This window comes from Peromyscus leucopus, chromosome 9, assembly GCF_004664715.2.
Source record: "Peromyscus leucopus breed LL Stock chromosome 9, UCI_PerLeu_2.1, whole genome shotgun sequence".
Taxonomy (NCBI): Eukaryota; Metazoa; Chordata; class Mammalia; order Rodentia; family Cricetidae; genus Peromyscus; species Peromyscus leucopus.
Window position 1 is genome coordinate 101433434 of NC_051070.1, and position 18156 is coordinate 101451589.

General features: G+C 38.0%; 1 protein-coding gene across 9 annotated transcripts in view; it reads left to right on the top strand.

Annotated features, from left to right (window-relative positions):
- Nrg3 (neuregulin 3) overlaps window positions 1-18156 on the top strand; it is a 1038176-nt gene that overhangs the window by 796563 nt on the left and 223457 nt on the right. For all 9 annotated transcript variants that reach the window (XM_028883033.2, XM_028883038.2, XM_028883035.2 and 6 more), the window contains exon 3: window positions 7383-7456. In XM_028883033.2, the coding sequence (XP_028738866.1) occupies window positions 7383-7456 (74 nt within the window). The remainder of the gene's footprint in view (window positions 1-7382; window positions 7457-18156) is intronic.

Sequence of the window (18156 nt, forward strand, 5' to 3'; positions counted from 1 at the left end):
TCTGTTCCACAACAGTAAGGCATTCATTTTCTTAATTAGTGATCAACATGGGCGGTGTCGTCTCTGGGCTGATGTTCCTGCGTTCTATAAGAAAGCAGACTGAGTAAGCCATGTGAAGCAAGCCAGTAAGCAGCACTCCTCCATCATAAGCCTCTGCATCAGCTCCTGCCTCCAGGTTCCTGACCTGTTTGATTTCCTATCCTGACTTCCTTTGGTGATGAACAGCAATGTGGAAGCATAACCTGAATAAATTCTTTCTTCCCCAAGTTGCTTTTTTGTTATAGCATCTTATTGTAGCAAGAGAAACCCTCACTAAGACAGTATCTCATTGTTTTTTATATTTTCTTTACCTATTTTTCCTTTATTATTACTAGATACTTAGGTCAACTCCATATCATGGCTACTGTGAATAACAATACAATGAATATGGACATGCAAATATTTCCTTGACATGCTTATTTCATTTTGTTTGAATGTCTATGCAAAGTAAATAGGGAGATTGCTGAACCAGACATATTTTCTACTTTTTGATAACTTCCACATTGTTTTCCACATTGGCTGTACTAATATACTTCCAAATAATGACATAAAAGAAATAAGTTCAAAACACACACTGTATCTTATATAAATTATACAACAAATATTATGTACTTAAGAATTGTTGAATGAATTTTAAGTATCCTTATTGTTAAAAAACGTAAGACAATGCTTATATTATTTGGTTATACTTTTTGAAATATACTTCAAAATAAATTTGAAAATATGTTATACATTGTGCATATCTATAATTTGTAATTATTAATAAAAGAGAAAGAAATGTTATGCTTCTTTAGTAATGTTTTCCTGGCGATTCTTCCCAGCCATAAGTGGTAAGAACTTTTGAAATCAAAACTTTTGTCTTTACATCAGTGTCTATAATGCTGTTTGACTAAGAACATATTGATATTGGATAACAATTTACAGATCAACTTCTATCACTTTTAAAATAATAGCTTCAGTTCATGTTGCCTGAACCACATTTTCAGCTATTTAAACTTATATAAAATGTAGAATGAATACCAATCTACATATTGATCAAATTTCCTTGGAGAGAATGAGAGGGTTCATAGGTAAAGCAGAAATTTGAAGTCAATCCACTGAGTTTGTAGGAAGTGCAAATTCTTGTTGTGGGATCTTGAATTAGTATTGATAACTTTGCTTCGTCTACTCCCTTACTGAAAAATCTGGGATGATAGTTCAAGGAACACTGAGAACTGGAATCTATTGGATGTTTACCATGAGCCATTTTTATAGGATCTTTTATTACTAATTGTAATTCTAGACATTAGCTAGTATTATCTTCAAGGATGAGAAAGATTAAACATTCATTAAACACTAGACCCAGAATCAGGATTCATGATCAGGAGATGCACTACTCAACCCCCAATGCTAAACATAGCTTCATCATGGTTTATTTATTTTCCTTGTGAAAAGTCTGGCACTGAAGAGGCTTGGCAAATGCCAAGGTAGAATACTTGGATGAATTGTTCTCTGTCAAATCTGAATTCCATAGAGTTTTTGAAATTGACAGAGTGATTCACTATGGCCAGGTATCTAATTTCTGAGCATATTGAAAGTAATGGTCACTTTTTTTTTTAAGGATAAAGGGCTAAATAGCCAAAAATACATGTACTTTTTCTGCCACTAGTTCCTTCAGAGAAATAATTGATTTCTTTTGTTAAAAAGTTTGTTTAAAATCAAGTATTTATGCTTCCCATAGAATTCATATAAAGACTATACAACAGAGGAATTGAAACAATCTTCCACATATTTTCATTGTTTGGATATTTTCCTTTTTGCATTTTTCAAAATCCATCCTGTGGACACAAAGCATAAGGTTTCTAGGTATGAAAATAGCCAAATCAGAAGTATAGTATATCAACTCTATGTATTATTTTTTACTACTATTATGCTCATTTTATTATACTTGAGTTGAAATTGGTAACCAAAGACACTAAAAAAAAAACATATAAAATACATCCAGACAAAAGAAGAGTACAGAAGAGCTGTACTCAGGAGGAAGAGTCAGGCAGATCTCTTTGGGTTCAAGGTCAGCCTGGTCTACAAGAGAGTTCCAGGTCATCTAAGAATGTTACACAGAGAGACCCTGTCTTGAAATACCAAACTGAGAGAGAGAGAGAGAGAGAGAGAGAGAGAGAGAGAGAGAGAGAGAGAGAGAGAGAGAGAAAGTGAAACATCAGGATAGAAACTTAACTCTTTACTAATTATGATATTAATGAGGAAGATGGATTGTGAAGACTATGTGTTGGATAGATCATCCATGTATGTAATCAGGTCATATATGAGAACGAAGAGAGAGAACAATGAGAGAACAGTCCAGGTGAGCAATAACAATTTCCACTAAGAAATGAGAAAATTAAGGAGGAAGAGAAAGTGAAAAATGTATTTCACCTAACATGTATTTTAAGTTAAATTAAATTATTCTATCAAGATTTTGAAATTCAAATTCTGGAAGCATTGGATAACTTATAATGGCACCTGGGGATTCTGCAGCTTTTACCCATACTAGAATCATTGGCTCAAACAAGTAAACTGTTGTATGAGAACTGTAAGAAAGAGGTGAAAATGATGTTAGTAGTTGGGCTGATGGCTGCAAGAACTGCTTTAAGCCAATCAAAGATGACAGCTCCTGTTGAACATAAACACATGACCAAACTTCTTTTTTGTCAATTAAAGTTGTTTTATGGCAATTTTATATGTGTATATAGTGCATTCTAGTTATCCTCACCCACTGCTCTTTATCTCCCTCCCTTCCACACCTGTTATCCACCCTCCAACCTCTATGCTAGTTCTTTCCCCACATTCGTGTGTCTTTTTGTTTTATGACCCATTGATTACAGCCATTGCCAGTTCTGTGATCATGGAACTAATCATTGGAGCCAAATTGGCTCGGTTTGGGTATACAACTGAAGCCAGTTACTGCTCCTCCTCATGAGCGTATTGATAGCCAGTAGGGAGGAACAGGCCTGGTGATCCCTCCATGATCCATGATTGGCTGTTGACAGAACCAGTCTTGCTCTGGTCTAACATAGGAAGTAGCATCAGCTGCTATGAGATCACATTGCATTGTTCTTGTCATACTCTGAAGCCAGTACTCCACTACCCCTCTCTGTTGCTTGTGTTATGCTCTTCTGGGGGGACCTGCCACCCAGGTCCTGAATAAATCACACACAGAGGCTTATTCTTACTTATAAATGCCCGGCCTTGCCTTGGCTTGTTTCTTGCCAGCTTTTCTTAAATCATCCCACCTTTTGCCTCTTGGCTTTTACCTTTCTCTTACTTCTGTAAATCTTACACTTACTCAAATGGCTGGTAGGGTGGCTGGGTGGCTGGATGGCTGGCCCCTATCATTCTCCTTTCCTTCTCTTGCTCTTTCTTTTTCTCTCTCAAATTTCTTCTCCTATATATTTTCTCTGCCTGCCAGTTCCATCTATCCTTTCTCCTGCTTTGCCATTGGCCATTCAGCTCTTTATTAGACCACCAGGTGTTTTAGACAGGCACAGTAACACAGCCTCACAGAGTTAAACAAATGCAACATAAACAAAAGCAACACACTTTAAAATAATATTCTGCAACACTTCTCCCTATCTTCTTGCTCTTATTCTTTCTGCTCTTGTTTTTGAGTTGTTCTTGAGACTTAGAGGGGGTGTTGTACATGTCCCATTTAGACATGTCCCATTTAGGGCTAAACACTCAAACATTGCTTATTCCTTAGCCCATTCAGCAACTGTGAGTCTCTACATTCATTGCTATTCACTATCCTGGCAAGATGTTCATGGGACAGGGAAAGTGTGCCAACTGAACTATTTAAAACTCTTTTCTTTGCAGTCCTTCCACATGCAGTCTTGATATATTGATTATTTCTGTTTTACCATACCAGACTAAACAATATTGAATTCCAGCCAAAGATAATGTGTTTTGTACTTCCTCATCTTGGCTGATATCCATGGCACTCCCTTTGGTTACTGATTATCTTTTTTTTTTTTTTTTTTTTTTTTGGTTTGTTTGTTGGCTAAAACCAGCCACTGGGTTTTTTCTCAGGGGCAATGTAGAAGAGAAAAATGATCCAAAAGGACTCCTGTTATTTCAAATTAAACTGGACATGGGGGTACATTTGAAATTACATGGTCTTGCACTCTGGGGACATGAGTATAATATGGTACCTACGCTCACCATTGACTAGACCTGGAAGATACTGGAGCTGGGTGTGCAGAGTACCCATCCCTCTCTTAACTCTGTGTCCACCATTGCCAGTGGCTAGTCTCTCTTCTTTTAGGGAACAATTATAGTTGTGTCTATGTCTTTTTATCTGCCCTACTTGGCTTCAAATGTCATCTCCATGATCCTCCTCCTTATGACCTTTTATACTTGGAAACTAAGCAAAATGTGTGTTAAGAAGTTATATTTTCTAAAGAGACAACTTCTTCAGCTCCAAGTAAACACAGGAAATTTGAGGCTAATTTTGCCCACATTAACACATCTCAGCTCTTATAAACCAACTTTGATTGGTACTTATTTTACATTTGGTAATAATTCTCTCATTTTCTTCATGCAACCTTTTGTCAACCCTTGATGTTTACTGCCTGAGTATGTAGAATCAAAACTTACCTGTGAAATGACCAAACAATATTGTATTTTTTTAATATAGTGGCTATGAAGCAGGCTTCTAAAAGACAAAGAAATACAGGAATAGGTGGACTGAGTGAGCTTTCAGAGAAAAGCAGAGAAGAAAGTGAACAGATTACTAACCCAGCTAAGGCAAGATTTGTGCTTTTTTTTTAAAGAAAGCCATATTTATCATTCAATATTACACATGTACTTTTCAATGCCATTCATTATGCCACTCTTTAAGATGAAACCAGTATTCTGGTATATAAATACCCCTCTTGTACTTTACACTGTATTCTTCAAAAAGAAAACAATAACTCTGTTCATCTTCCAAACTAACTGAAGCAGAAGCAAACCACACAATATCTGTCAATTATCACCCCAAGAGAGGGTTCTCCAGACTCATTCATGCAATAGAATTGTTTCTGAAGACACCCCCTTCCCCTAATGCTTCAGTATTGTCTTAGATCCAAATCACTTCATCAGCAGTCTACACTAGCAACATTCCATCTTCATGTTTGGATAAATCTGAACTTATCAAGGTGGTGTATGTGGGATTTTAAATGAGAAATTTGTGTGCTGTTTTTTCAAACCCTAGCACCAATTGGCAGTGGCTTACATATCTTTCCCAACAGAGCAGGGCTTGCTGTGGTTGAGTAAGTAGCTGTGGGCCTTGTGATGGGCTCCCTAGCCTGAGCAAGGCTGCTCACTCACCAGCAAGCTCTATTACCTGCAGCCCACAGGTGTGAAGGTAGCTGGAAAAGACTCACTTTACAATTTTCCCAACATCCCTTGAAGCCTGATACCCTAAGGTGGGCTCCGATTGATGGTTGATCAGTTTAAGACTGGAAAAATTTTAAAACTCTTCCTTTATTTTGTTTTCCACACACAAATAGAATAATGTGTTTTAAGTAACAATGAACTTTAACAAGCAAAGTGAGCAAAGAAACAAACAAAAAATGGTGCTTCCCTTTAAAAGCTGTCATTCCCACTAGGATGTCATTTCCACATTAAATAAACATACAAGCAGTTAAAAGATATATAAAATCTCCCACATGGGTTGGAAATAACAGTTCTAGAAAGTGTATGTGTATGATAACACATATGCAGGGCATGATTCACAGTCACAGAGAAATAAGGATTGAAGTACCTTGGCATTGATAATTCTAGATGAGCATAAATGTCAGCATCAGGGCAGCTTTCAGAAAACAGAACTTTATCTTATTTATCACAAATATGTTTCAGCCCTAAGTATTGTCTGTCTGACTTTTCACTATTAGAAAACCAAGCATTTGCCCATTTTATTTCAAGCCACAGTAGATATTATTTATATTTTAAAGCAGTGGGAGATAAGGGTTTGCTCAAATGAATTTGGAAGGCACATGTGATTTCCGAGATATCTGTATACACATAGTAGAAACCTTTGTTCTCAGACTATGGGGAAAAATCACCAACATTTTTGAGAGTTTCATGTTTTAAAAAGGTGTTGAAGAGAGCCTGTCTGATTATCTGAGTTCCAATTTAGCTCAGAATGAATGGCAGAAAGTGGTCTTCAGTATTGCTGCCCCTGTTGCAGTAAGCCTCATCTAATACTTCTCACACTCAGGAGACAAAGCACAGTCCCAGTGAAGAATTCACAGTCCTCCTGGCAAGTGCCAAGGGACAGTCTCTTTGAATACTTTTGTCAATTTCATAGATTTCTAACAAGCAGACAGTTGTTTTTCAAATCGGATTTTCATGATTTTTATGTCAGCAGCCCAATTTTTTCCCTCTTCAAGTAGGATGGATTCATCTCACAGGTGACAATGGTGACTTCTCTGCTTAGTTCAAGCATGACGGATTAAACCTTAGGAAGACCAGTAAATACTACCTTCTCACTTAAAGAGACTGTATCCAGACAGTGTTTGGGACCTTAGTTACATTTGTAGCTTGATCTGGCTGTAGATGTGTGGCGGTTGTCTGAGCTGATCAAGAAGCCATAATTGATTGAGCCAAGCAGAACAAGCAGAACTGAAGGTTTGGATGCGCCTCAAAGCTTCCAGGGTGTTCCTAGCCTCAGCAATATACTCACTCAGGATAGTTGCCCTGTACAATGCCTGGAAGAGGCTAGGCACTTTGCATGTATTTTCTAACTATACAGGAGAAAACAGGGAGACTTAGATGCTTCCTCCAACCATGCCAGGTGATCTGTTGATATTTCTGGCAAGGAAGTGACTCTGACAGGAAGAAGAGCTACAGAATGAATTCAAAAAAGCAAAATCAGTAAAGAAGAAAACCAATAAAACACAAGGAAATAATACAGTAAGCCTAAATCTGTAACTGGTGTGTAATATTCAAAAATGTCTGTTGTAAGAAAAATGGTGCTTGCAAAATGTCTCTGAATGCATTTGGAAACCAAAGTATTGAATAGGAAACATGCACCACTATCTACACTGATGAGAGGAGAATTTGGGGTGTTGGTGGATTTGTTCTTTGAGTACTGTGTTTGCCTCTATAACTGCATAGCGGTGTTCTTTTGGAGTTTTTGTTGATTTGTTTGTTTTGGACAAAATTATAATCTAGAATCTGCCCATGGATATGGGAAATAGGTTGAATCAAATAAAAAAGTCTAAGTAGACTGTTCTTGCTTCATTGTTAATGCTGAACCTGCTTGATGAGATCTCAAATCTTCCACAATCACATGCATATATTTGTCATTTATCCCCTTTTCTCAGATGCAAAGAAGGCTACCAAGGAGTCCGTTGTGATCAATTTCTACCGAAAACAGACTCCATCTTATCAGATCCAAGTAAGTCAAGCCTTTTTCTTCTATGTAATGGGATGTATAGGCAGTCTTGCCTGAGTGAAGGTCTTAACTGGGCTAAAGGTTGTATTTCACTCTGAAAGCTGCCAAGGATAGAAAATGGGGGAGGTATTCCTGCTCAAAGCACAGTCGGGATTAACTCTGTCTAGTTCTTCTACCATGTAAGATTTAGCCTTCTGCCTAATGCCACCTGCACTCTGCTGGTAACCAACTTCAGGCAACCCCCTGCCTTAGTACCCAGGCTGGCTCCTAATATTACTCTGTTGCAGAAAGAAGGATACAGAGAAATAGCTCATTAATTACTCTAAAGAATGTTATGAAACTGCATTTTCATATTGCTTCTGAGATTTTGTCTGGTAATTTGTGATAATGGTGAATTTATTAACATTTACGTTACTGAAATAAGACAATATGTGTGCAAAATTACTTAAGATGTTTTCAAACACACTTTAGAAACCCAGGCTCCAGTCTGCCCACACTATTTTCATATCAAGGATTATAGTACTAAGGAAATAATTTTTTTCTTCATGAAAAAAATACCATTTTTACAACCCCAAATACTATTAGTTATGAGTTTAAGTTATTATATGAATTTAAAGGCAACTTTATATGTAAAAATGACCAGTTCTGATTAGACGCAAAAATTTTAGTTTGTCTCTGACAATTATTTCAATGGCTGCCACAAATGAATCACCATTAAGAAAGGAGATTTGAATGGACTCAAAAATTTATTTTAGAAAATATTTTATAGTAATTATAGCTAGAGGTGGTCTTTTCAGTCCATCTATGTTTTATAACACAAAGAACATGTGTGACTGTCTTCAATATCTTGTCACAATGTGTGTATCAATTTGTTCCAAAAATTTCTAGGCAAATTATCTTGACTAAATGAAAACTTATTTAAAGTAAGGATGTTTTTCTTTAATTTCATTTAAATGTGTTCCATCTTGGCAAGGCATTCATCCTGTCATTATTTGCAAACTTACCTTCCCTTGAGGAGGGTGACGGTTGCCAAAAGGCTAGCAACCAATCCAGATCTCTGTAAAATGTGAAGTACCATCCTCCCGAAATTATCAAAAGACCATGGTGTTAGTAGGCTGCTCTGTATTTTCTTCTTTTTGCAGTTGTGGGGACTTGTTGAGATCATGTCTGAAGCTCTACTTAAGTTGTTCTTGGACATATACATTTGGGGCATCGTGAAGCTTACATAAAAAATGAGTTTGGTGATTAGTTTTCTCTGCCCCCCAAAAAAGCTGTTTTCTAAAGTGTCTAGTTTGCATTTCATTCATCATTCTCTTTCTCTCTGTATTTCCCATTTTCTCACCTCTTTTTCTCCTTATTTCCTTTATTTATTTTACATACCAACCACAGATCCCCCTCTCATCCTTCCTCCCGCTCCTCCCACCCCTTCTCCCCCCACTCCCACCTCCCCCAACTCCCCCATCCCTCCGCTAACAGAGTAAGTTCTCCTATAGGGGACAGCTAAGCTTGGTCCATTCAGTTGAGGCAGGACCAAGCCCCCCTGCTTTATTAGAGGTGAGCAAGATGTCGGAGCATAGGTAATGGGATCCAGAGAGCCGGCTCATGCACCAGGGATAGATCCTGATCACACTGTCAGAGGCCCCTCAGACAGATCCAGCTACACACAACTGTCTCCTGTATGCTGAGGGTCGAGTCCAGTCCCATGCAGGTTCCACAGCTCTCCGTCTAAAGATTGTGAGTTCCTTTGAACTTGATTGGGTTGTCTCTGTAGATTTCCCCATCACTATCTTGACACATACACCCCCACCCCCCGACCCCTGACCCTACTCATGTAATCCCTCTTCCCTCTCTTCAACTGAACTCCCAGAGCTCGGCCTGCTGTATGGTTGTGGATCTCTACATCTGCTTCCATTAGTTATTGGATGAAGGCTCTATGATGACAGTTAGGGTATTCATCAATCTGATTAGTAGGGTAGGCCAGTTCAGATACCCTCACCACTGTGGCTAGTAATCTAAGCTGAGGTTCATCCTTGTGGAGTCCTGGGAATTTCCCTAGTGCCAGGTTTCTCCCTTAACCCATAATGTCTCCCTCTATCAAAATATCTCCATTGCTTTCCCACTCCATCCGTCCCCCAGCTTGACCATCCAGTTTCCTCATGTTCTCATCCCCCATCCCCTACCCTCTATTGCCCCCCATCCCCAGTTTACTCATTGGGATCATCTCTGTTTCCCCTTCCCAAAGTGATCCATACATCCCTCTTAGGGTCCTCTTTTCCTAACTTCTCTGGAGCTTTGGGTTTTAGTCTGATTATTCTTTGCTTTACATCTAGTATCCACTTACGAGTGTGTACATACCATGTTTGTCTTTCTGAGTCTGGGTTATGTAACTCAGAATATTATTTAGTTCCATGCATTTGCTTGCAAATTTCATGATGTCATTTTTTTTTTTTACAGCTGAGTAATACTCCATTGTGTTTATGTACCACATTTTTTTGTCCATTCTTTGGTTGAGGGGCATCTAGGTGGCTTCTAGGTTCTGACTATTATGTATAATGCTGCTATGAACATAGCTGAGCAAGTGTCCTTATGGTATGCTTGAGAATTCCTTGGGTATATGCCCAAGAGTGGTATCATTGGGTCTTGAGGTAGATTGAACACCAAATTTCTGAGATACTCCCAAACTGGTTTCCAAAGTGGCTGTACAAGTTGCACTCCCACCAACAGTGGAGGAGTGTTCCCCTTGTTCCACATCCTCTCCAATATAAGCTGTCTGTAGTGCTTTTAGTCTTAGCCATTCTGACTGGTATCTCAGGGTCATTTTGATTTGGATTTCCCTGATGACTAAGGATGTTGAGCAATTTCTTAAATGTCTTTCAGCCATTTGGGATTCTTCTGTTGCAAATTCTCTGTTTAGACCTGTAGCCAATTTTTTAATTGGATTGTTTATTATTTTGCTGTCTAGTTTCTTGATCTCTTTATATGTTTTGGAGATCAGCCCTCTGTCAGATGTGGGGTTGGTGAAGATCTTTTCCCATTCTGTAGGCTGTTGCTTTGCCTTATTTACTGTGTCCTTTGCCTTACAGAAGCTTCTCAGTTTTAGGAGGTCCAATTTATTAATTGTTGCTCTCAGTGTCTATATTATTGGTGTTATATTTAGGAAGTGGTCTCCTGTGCCAATGCTTTCTAGACTACTTCTTACTTCTCTATCAGGTTCAGTGTAGCTGAATTTGTGTTTAGGTCTTTGATTCACTTGGATTTGAGTTTTGTGCATTGTGATGAATATGGATCTATTTGCAATCTTATACATTTTGACATTCAGTTATGCCAGCACCATTTGTTGGAAATGCTTTCTTTTTTCCTTTGTACAGTTTTGGCTTCTTTGTCAAAAATCAGGTACTCATAGGTGTGTGGATTAATGTCAGAATCATCAATTCAATTCCATTGGTCTACATGTCAGTTTTAATGCCAATACCAAGCTGTTTTCATTACTAGAGCTCGATAGTAGAGCTTGAAGTCAGGGATGGCGATACTTCCAGAAGTTGTTTTATTGTAAAAGATTATTTTAGATATCCTAGGTTTTCTGTTTTTCCATATGAAGTTGAGTATTGTTCTTTCAAGGTTTGTAAAGAATTGTGTTGACATTTCATTGAATCAGTAGATTGCTTTTGATAAGATTGACATTTTTATTATGTTGATTCTACCTATCCATGAGCATGGGAGATCTTTCCATTTTCTGATATCTTCTTCCATTTATTTTCTCAAGGACTTAAAGTTCTTGTCATACAAGTCTTTCACTTGTTTGGTTAGAGCTAGCTGCTGTGGATATTGCTCTGTATAAATAAAATGCTGATTGGCCAGTAGCCAGTCAGGAAGTATAGATGAGACAAACAGAGAAGAAAATTCTGAGAACAGGAAGGCTGAGTCAGGAGACGCTGCCAGCTGCCACCATGACAACCAACATGTAAAGATACCAGTAAGCCACAAGCCATGTGGCAACTTATAGACTAATAGAAATGGCTTAATTTAAGATAAAAGAACTAGATAGCAAAAAGCCTGCCACAGCCATACAGTTTGTAAACAATATAAGTCTCTGTGTGTTTACTCAGTTGAGGCTGAGTGGCTCCAGAACTGGTAGATGAGAGAGATTTGTCCTGACTGTGGGCCAGGCAGGACTAGAGAAAACTTCAGCTACAGTTACCCCAAAGTATGTTATATTATTTGTAGTATTGTAAAGGTTGATGTTTCTCTAATTTCTTTCTTAGCCCATTTATCGTTTGTGGTATATAGGAGGGCTACTGATTTTATTGTTTTTAGTTAATCTTGTATCTTGCCACATTACTGAAGGTTTCTTATCAGTTGTAGGAGTTCCCTGGTAGAATTTTGGGGGTCACTTATATAGGCTATCCTATCATCTGCAAATAGCAAAAGTTTGACTTCTTCCTCTCCAATTTATATCTCCTTGATCTCCTTTTGTTGTCTTATTGCTCTAGCTAGAACTTTGAGTACTATATTGAATAGATATGGGAAGAGTGGACAGCCTTGTCTTGTTCCTGATCTTAGTGGAATCACTTTATTTTATCTCCAGTTAATTTGATGTTGGCTGTTGGATTTTTGTAAATTGCCTTCATTATGTTTATGTATGTTCCTTGTATTCCTGATCTCTCCAAGACCTTTATCATGAAGGGGTGTTGAATTTCGTTAAAAGCTTTTTCAGCATCTAATGAGCTGATCATGTGCTTTTTTTTCTTTCAGTTTGTTTATATGATGGATTACTTTGACAGATTCTCCTATGTTAAACCATTCCTGCTTCTCTAGGATGAAACCTACTTGATCATGATGGATGATTTTTTGATGTGTTTTTGGACTTGGTTTGCCAGTATTTTATTGAATATTTTTGCCATTAATGTTCATGAGTGAGACTGGTCTGTAATTCTCTTTCTTTGTTGCATCTCTATGTGGTTTGGTTATCAGTCTAACTGTAGCCTCATAGAAAGAGTTTGGCATTGTTACTTCTGTTTCTATTGTGTGGAACAATTTGAGGCATATTGGCATTAATTCTTCTTTGAAAGTCTGGTAGAATTCTGCACTGAAACCATCTGGCCCTGGGCTCTTTTTGGTTGGGAGACTTTTAATGACTGCTTCTATCTCCTTAGGGGTTATTGGTCAATTTAAATAGTTTATCTAGTCTTGATTTAGCTTAGGTATGTGGTACCTATCCAGAAAGTTGTATATTCTTTTTAATTTTCCAATTTTGTGTAGTACAGGATTTTTGAAATATGACCTGATGAGTCTCTGGATTTTCTCATTGTCAAATTGTTATGTCTACCTTTTCATTTCTGATTTTATTAATTTTGATATTCTCTCTCTGCCTTTTAGTTAGTTTGAATAAGGATTTGTCTATCTTGCTGATTTTCTCAAAGAACCACCTCTTTGTTTCATTGACTCTTTGTAGTATTATCTTTGTTTCTATTTTATGATTTCAGCCCTCAATTTGATTATTTCTTGCTGTCTACTCCTCCTGTGTGAGTTTGCTTCTTTTTCTCCTAGAGCTTTCAGGTATGCTGTTAAGTTGCTAGTGTGAGAATTCTCCAACTTCTTTATGTAGACATTTAGCACTATGTGGTAGTTATTGCTTAAATCTGGTTTTATCATGGAATATTTTGTTTACTCCATCTACAGCAATTGTGAGTTTTGCTAGGTATAATAGTCTGGGCTGGCATCCATGTTCTCTCAGTGTCTGCATAAAAATCTGTCCAGGACCTCCTGGCTTTCAGAGTCTCCATTGAAAAATCAGGTGTTATTCTGATGGATCTGCCTTTATATGTTACTTGGCCTTTTTCCTTTGCAACTCTTAATACTTTTTCTTTATTTTCTATGTTTAGTCATTTGATTAATATGTGGCAAGGGGACTTCTTTTTTGGGTTCAGTCTATTTGGTGTTCTGTAACCTTGTATCTTCATAGGCATTTCATTCTTTAGGTTTGGAAAGTTTTCTTCTATGATGTTGTTGATATATTTTCTGTGCCTTTGAGTTGGTATTCTTCATCATCTATCCCTATTATTCTTAGGTTTGGCCTTTTCATGGTGTGCCAGACTTCCTGGACATTTTGTGTTATGACATTTTTGGCTTTAGTATTTTCTTTGACTGTTGAATCTATTTCTTTTATTGTGTCCACCATTCCAGAAATTTTCTCTTCCATGTCTTATAGTCTGTTAGTTATGCTTGCATCTGTAGTTCCTGTTCATTTACTCATATTTTCTATTTTCATTATTTCCTCGGTCTGCATCTTCTTCATTGTTTCTATTTCAATTTTCAGGTCTTGAACTGTTTCCTTCACCTATATAATTGCTTTTTCTTGGTTTTCTTGGCTTTCTTTAAGGGATTTATTGATTTCTTTTAATTTTGTCTTTTTCTCAATTTCTTTAAGGGAATTTTGTATTTCCTCTTTAGAGACCTCTATCATTTTCTTAAAGTCAATTTTAAGATTATTTTCCTCTGCTTATTCTGTGTTGTGGTGCTCAGGTTTTACTGATGTAGAATCACTAGGTTCTTGTGGTGCCATATTGTTCTTTATGTTGTTCAATGTATTCTTGCACTGGAGTCTATGCAGCTCTTCCTCCAGTTGGTGTAAATGGTGTCTGTGTTCAGGAAGCCACTCTTGGTCCAATCAGAGCTCTTTGTCCAATAGGAGCTGGCAGAGTCTGTGTCTCAGGGAGCAGCTGCAGTCTTGGAGGATGAATGGGTTTCAGGGGTGGATTGGACCTTGCAGGTTACAGGGTCTGGTGGGGGGGGGGTTGTCAGGCCTGCCTGCAGAAGTCCTGCCTGCTGGCCTGCAACCGGGGCTGCAATGGGTATGGTATGAGGGCACTGGTTATTTATGCTCCTGGGCCTAAAGCCTAGAGGCTGGGGTGAATGGCTAGAACAACCACTCATCTTTTGGTCCAATTGGAATTGGCAGAGTCTGTGTCTCAGGGAATAGCTGTGGTCTAGGAGGATGGTGGTTTTGGCAGATGGATTTTGGCTTTCAGATTACAAGGTCCAGTAGGGGATGGTGGTATCCCTTCTGGCCTGCAACTCATTGTGCCCTGGGCCTAAAACCTAGAGTCTGGGGTGAACAGCTAGGAGAATAAAGAAACACCTCGTGGTCCAGTCTGAGCTAGTGGAGTCTTATACTCTGTAATGTCTTAAAGTCCCTGAAAATGTAGTTATGTTCCCAGCATACTCATGATACTGTGGAACATTAACCACAGAAGCATTCATTTTTTTGTGTTGCTCTTTTCTGAGCTTCTCTCTCAGAAACAAAGACTGGAATTCTCAACACCCAGGGCTCTGTAGGTTCACTGTAAATCTCTCTTTACCATCCAGGGATCTTTGTTCTGCTTCATAGATGAGCAGGACTGACTGAGCAATGAGACCTGGAAGGTTGCAGGACTACCGGTCTGGTAGTTCCTGCTACTGCACTTGTGACTGGTGATTTTTCCAGGACGTCCAGGGCCATGACTGTGACTCCAAGAAGTTTTTAGGTCCCCAATACACGCCAGATAATCCTTACCTGGCTCCACGAATCTAACAGGGAACAGTCCCTTTACTTGTTTTTAATGGTTTTTTCCCCAAAATTAAGTTTATACATTGTGTGTGTGTGTGATGTTTACACACATGCATGTACAAGTATTCACTTACACACATGCATGCCACGGTGCACATATGGAGGTCATAGGAAAGCTTGAAGAAGTCAGTTAGAACATGTTAGTCCTGGGAAGTGGAGTGAGGTGGTCAGGCTTTGTAGCAAGTGCCTTTACTCATTGAGCTACATCACTATCTCACCAGCTCCTCCTTCCAATAAATAAATAAATAAATAAAACTTTATATGTGGTTGTAAAATATTTATCAAGTACAGAATTCTAGAGAAGGCCTTGTGGATGATACAAAGTGGGTAAAATAATTGCTCTTTAAATTTTAATCAAATTTTGTGACCCAATTGGACTCAGAAATTTAATTCAATGAGGATAATGACAGATACTTTCAAATTGCAGAGGCAGATTTTTAGTCTATCAGTGCAGATGCTGAGAGTGTGTGACCCACAATAGTGACTATGTGTTTCTCAGAGAAAAAAAAATTTCCTCATGAGCCTTCATAGTTAAGATTAAGGTGCAAATGATTATTTCATGTAGCAATGGTGGGAAAGGAAATATTAGGCATAATGCACAATAGACTTACCTTTGAAACATCTCATACATTGTCTTCCACTAAAATGACAAATGTATGAAATGTTACTATCATTCATCACCATGAAACAGCAAATTAATTATGTAGGGCTGCAAAATGAACATTCTTTGATATGTAGTTAGAAAAATAAATATACTGCTCAAGGGGTGTTCTTTTAGGATTTTAGGTTATGGAATTATGTGAACGCCTTTTCCTGTTATTCAAAGTTTCTGTAAAAAAGCATATGTCTGTAAGAGTTAAATTGCTAGAATTCTCTGAAATCAAAATCAGGGGTTTTCCCACATTAAGAATCTATAGATGAGTCCCAGAGTCACATATTATGTCAGATATTCATCTATGCATACATGTATTTATGAGCTCATTTATTCATATAGCCCTTTCTGAACAACTACCAAGTTGTTAGTCAACCAGATTATGTTAATACAGTGGGATTTTAGCTCTGAGGACCCTACCAACTAATGAGGGAAAATAACATGTTTATACACAAACACTGAGATTTATTAAGTGTAACATTTACATACCCCTTTAAGCCCTGGCAAATGTTTTCAGTTTCTAAGTCACACAATTCTCATCCAAGTGAAGTCATTGATGGTAGATTTTGATTTAACACAGAGATGGAGAACGTCAGTGCTGGATAGATTTTAGCCTACTCCTTTGTCTTCATTATGAGTGTATGGTTAGTTGTTCTGCATGCAAGGAACTGTGCCGAAGGGCTCTGACTGGATTATTTCATTAAACCTTCACAATCACAGACTGGTGGGGAGCACATTGGAAATAGCTCACATTTTACGGATGTGGAAATTAGACTGTAGAGATGCAAAATACACGAACTCAAGGTCATGCAGCCAGTTAACACTGGAGTCTCACTTCTCTTCCAAATGACTCTAGGGCCTAAGCTGCCAACTGCTGGGCTCTTTTCTCCCTCTCCTGGAACCGCTCCTCTGCTAGCTATTTTCAACAGGACATTTATCACTCTAAATTTCATTGACTGAAACTCAATGACCTGCGGCAAACATCATTCTAAGGAACAATATTTGCACAATTTTCATATCTTAATGCAGCAACTTGAGCTTCCATTGAGATTTAAATCCCTAATGAAATTTCCTTGTCAAAATTCTTGCTGAAGAATTGTTTAATTTGCAGCTCATGATCCCTTCAGAGTGGCTTCGTGCTCAGGAAATAAGTGTTCCTCCAATACCCTCCATGCTTACCCTCTCCATCCTTTCTCTCAATCTCTACTTCCGTTTCCTCCTTTTTTTCAACCTGATCCTTGCATCTGTTGACTAAAATCCCATGATGGGGTTTGAATCCCCTCTTCTTTTTTCTCCCCTAGGTGATGCTGAGTTGGTCAGAAGTGAGTACCCTTGACTGTATATTTTGAAAAATCACATTACTTTGCATGTACTTGGGAAAATGAGGCAAAGATATTACCAGGGGAGCTACAGTGGCTGCTATGATAAGTATCTGGGTCCTAAAATGTGCTAAAAAGAACCTATATGATAAATTCACACTGAGCTCATATGCACATAATAAACTTATAAAGTGTTGGGAAGTCTGATTTAAAACAAAACCTAATGTAGGCAGTTGCTTTTCTTAATGGAGTTACTGTCACATCACTAGGGGTTTATTCCAAGGCAGGATGGTGGTAAGAGGAATGAACTTTTGTTAGGATCAGAGGAAGTGACTTTATGTGAAGAATCCAGAACTAGTATATGTAGCCTCTTAGATCATGTATGTCAGCCCCTGTCTCCTGCTGCTTTAAGCCTTCCCATGGATAACAGCCATCAACTTCCTGAACCTTCTTAAACATTTCTAATGAAGTTGTTATTATTCTCTATAAACAGTGGGTTAGACTATAGATTTTCTACCTCTATTTCTTCTTTTGATCACCTTTAGCTGCTGATGTAGAATATCATCCTCAGTCTTGAAGTGAGAAGGAACTAAAGAGTCATAAGCTGGCTATGGTTTGAGAAGATATGCATATGCCACCCAGATTCTCACTAGGACCTTGTAGAATGAGACTGATCCATGGACTAGATTCCCAGCAGAATTAGAGAAAGGAGGTGAGGGGTTAGAGAAGATGCCATTTTGAAGTTAGCAACCTTATCACTTCAAAGTCATTCTAAACTCCTTGTGCCTTTTCTCTTCCCACTATCTAATGCCCAGTGTTTGCATGGCCAAGTCAGCAGATAAAAAATTTACAAGCCTGAGATTTGGCCAGCATATGACCCTCCTGAGTTATGCAATGTCTATGATAACAGCATAGAAAACAATATTCATCTCTGGTCCATATTATTACCAGATTTGGGAACTCCTACTTAGTATGTCATATGCTACTAAGGAAACTGAGTTCCCTGTTCAAGGCACTAAATTTTATTTAAAAAAAACTAATTTAAAATTGACTCAGAAGCAATTTAGAACAATTTTATTACCTTAAAAGAAAAATTATAGGACATTTATAAATCCTAGCAGGTTCC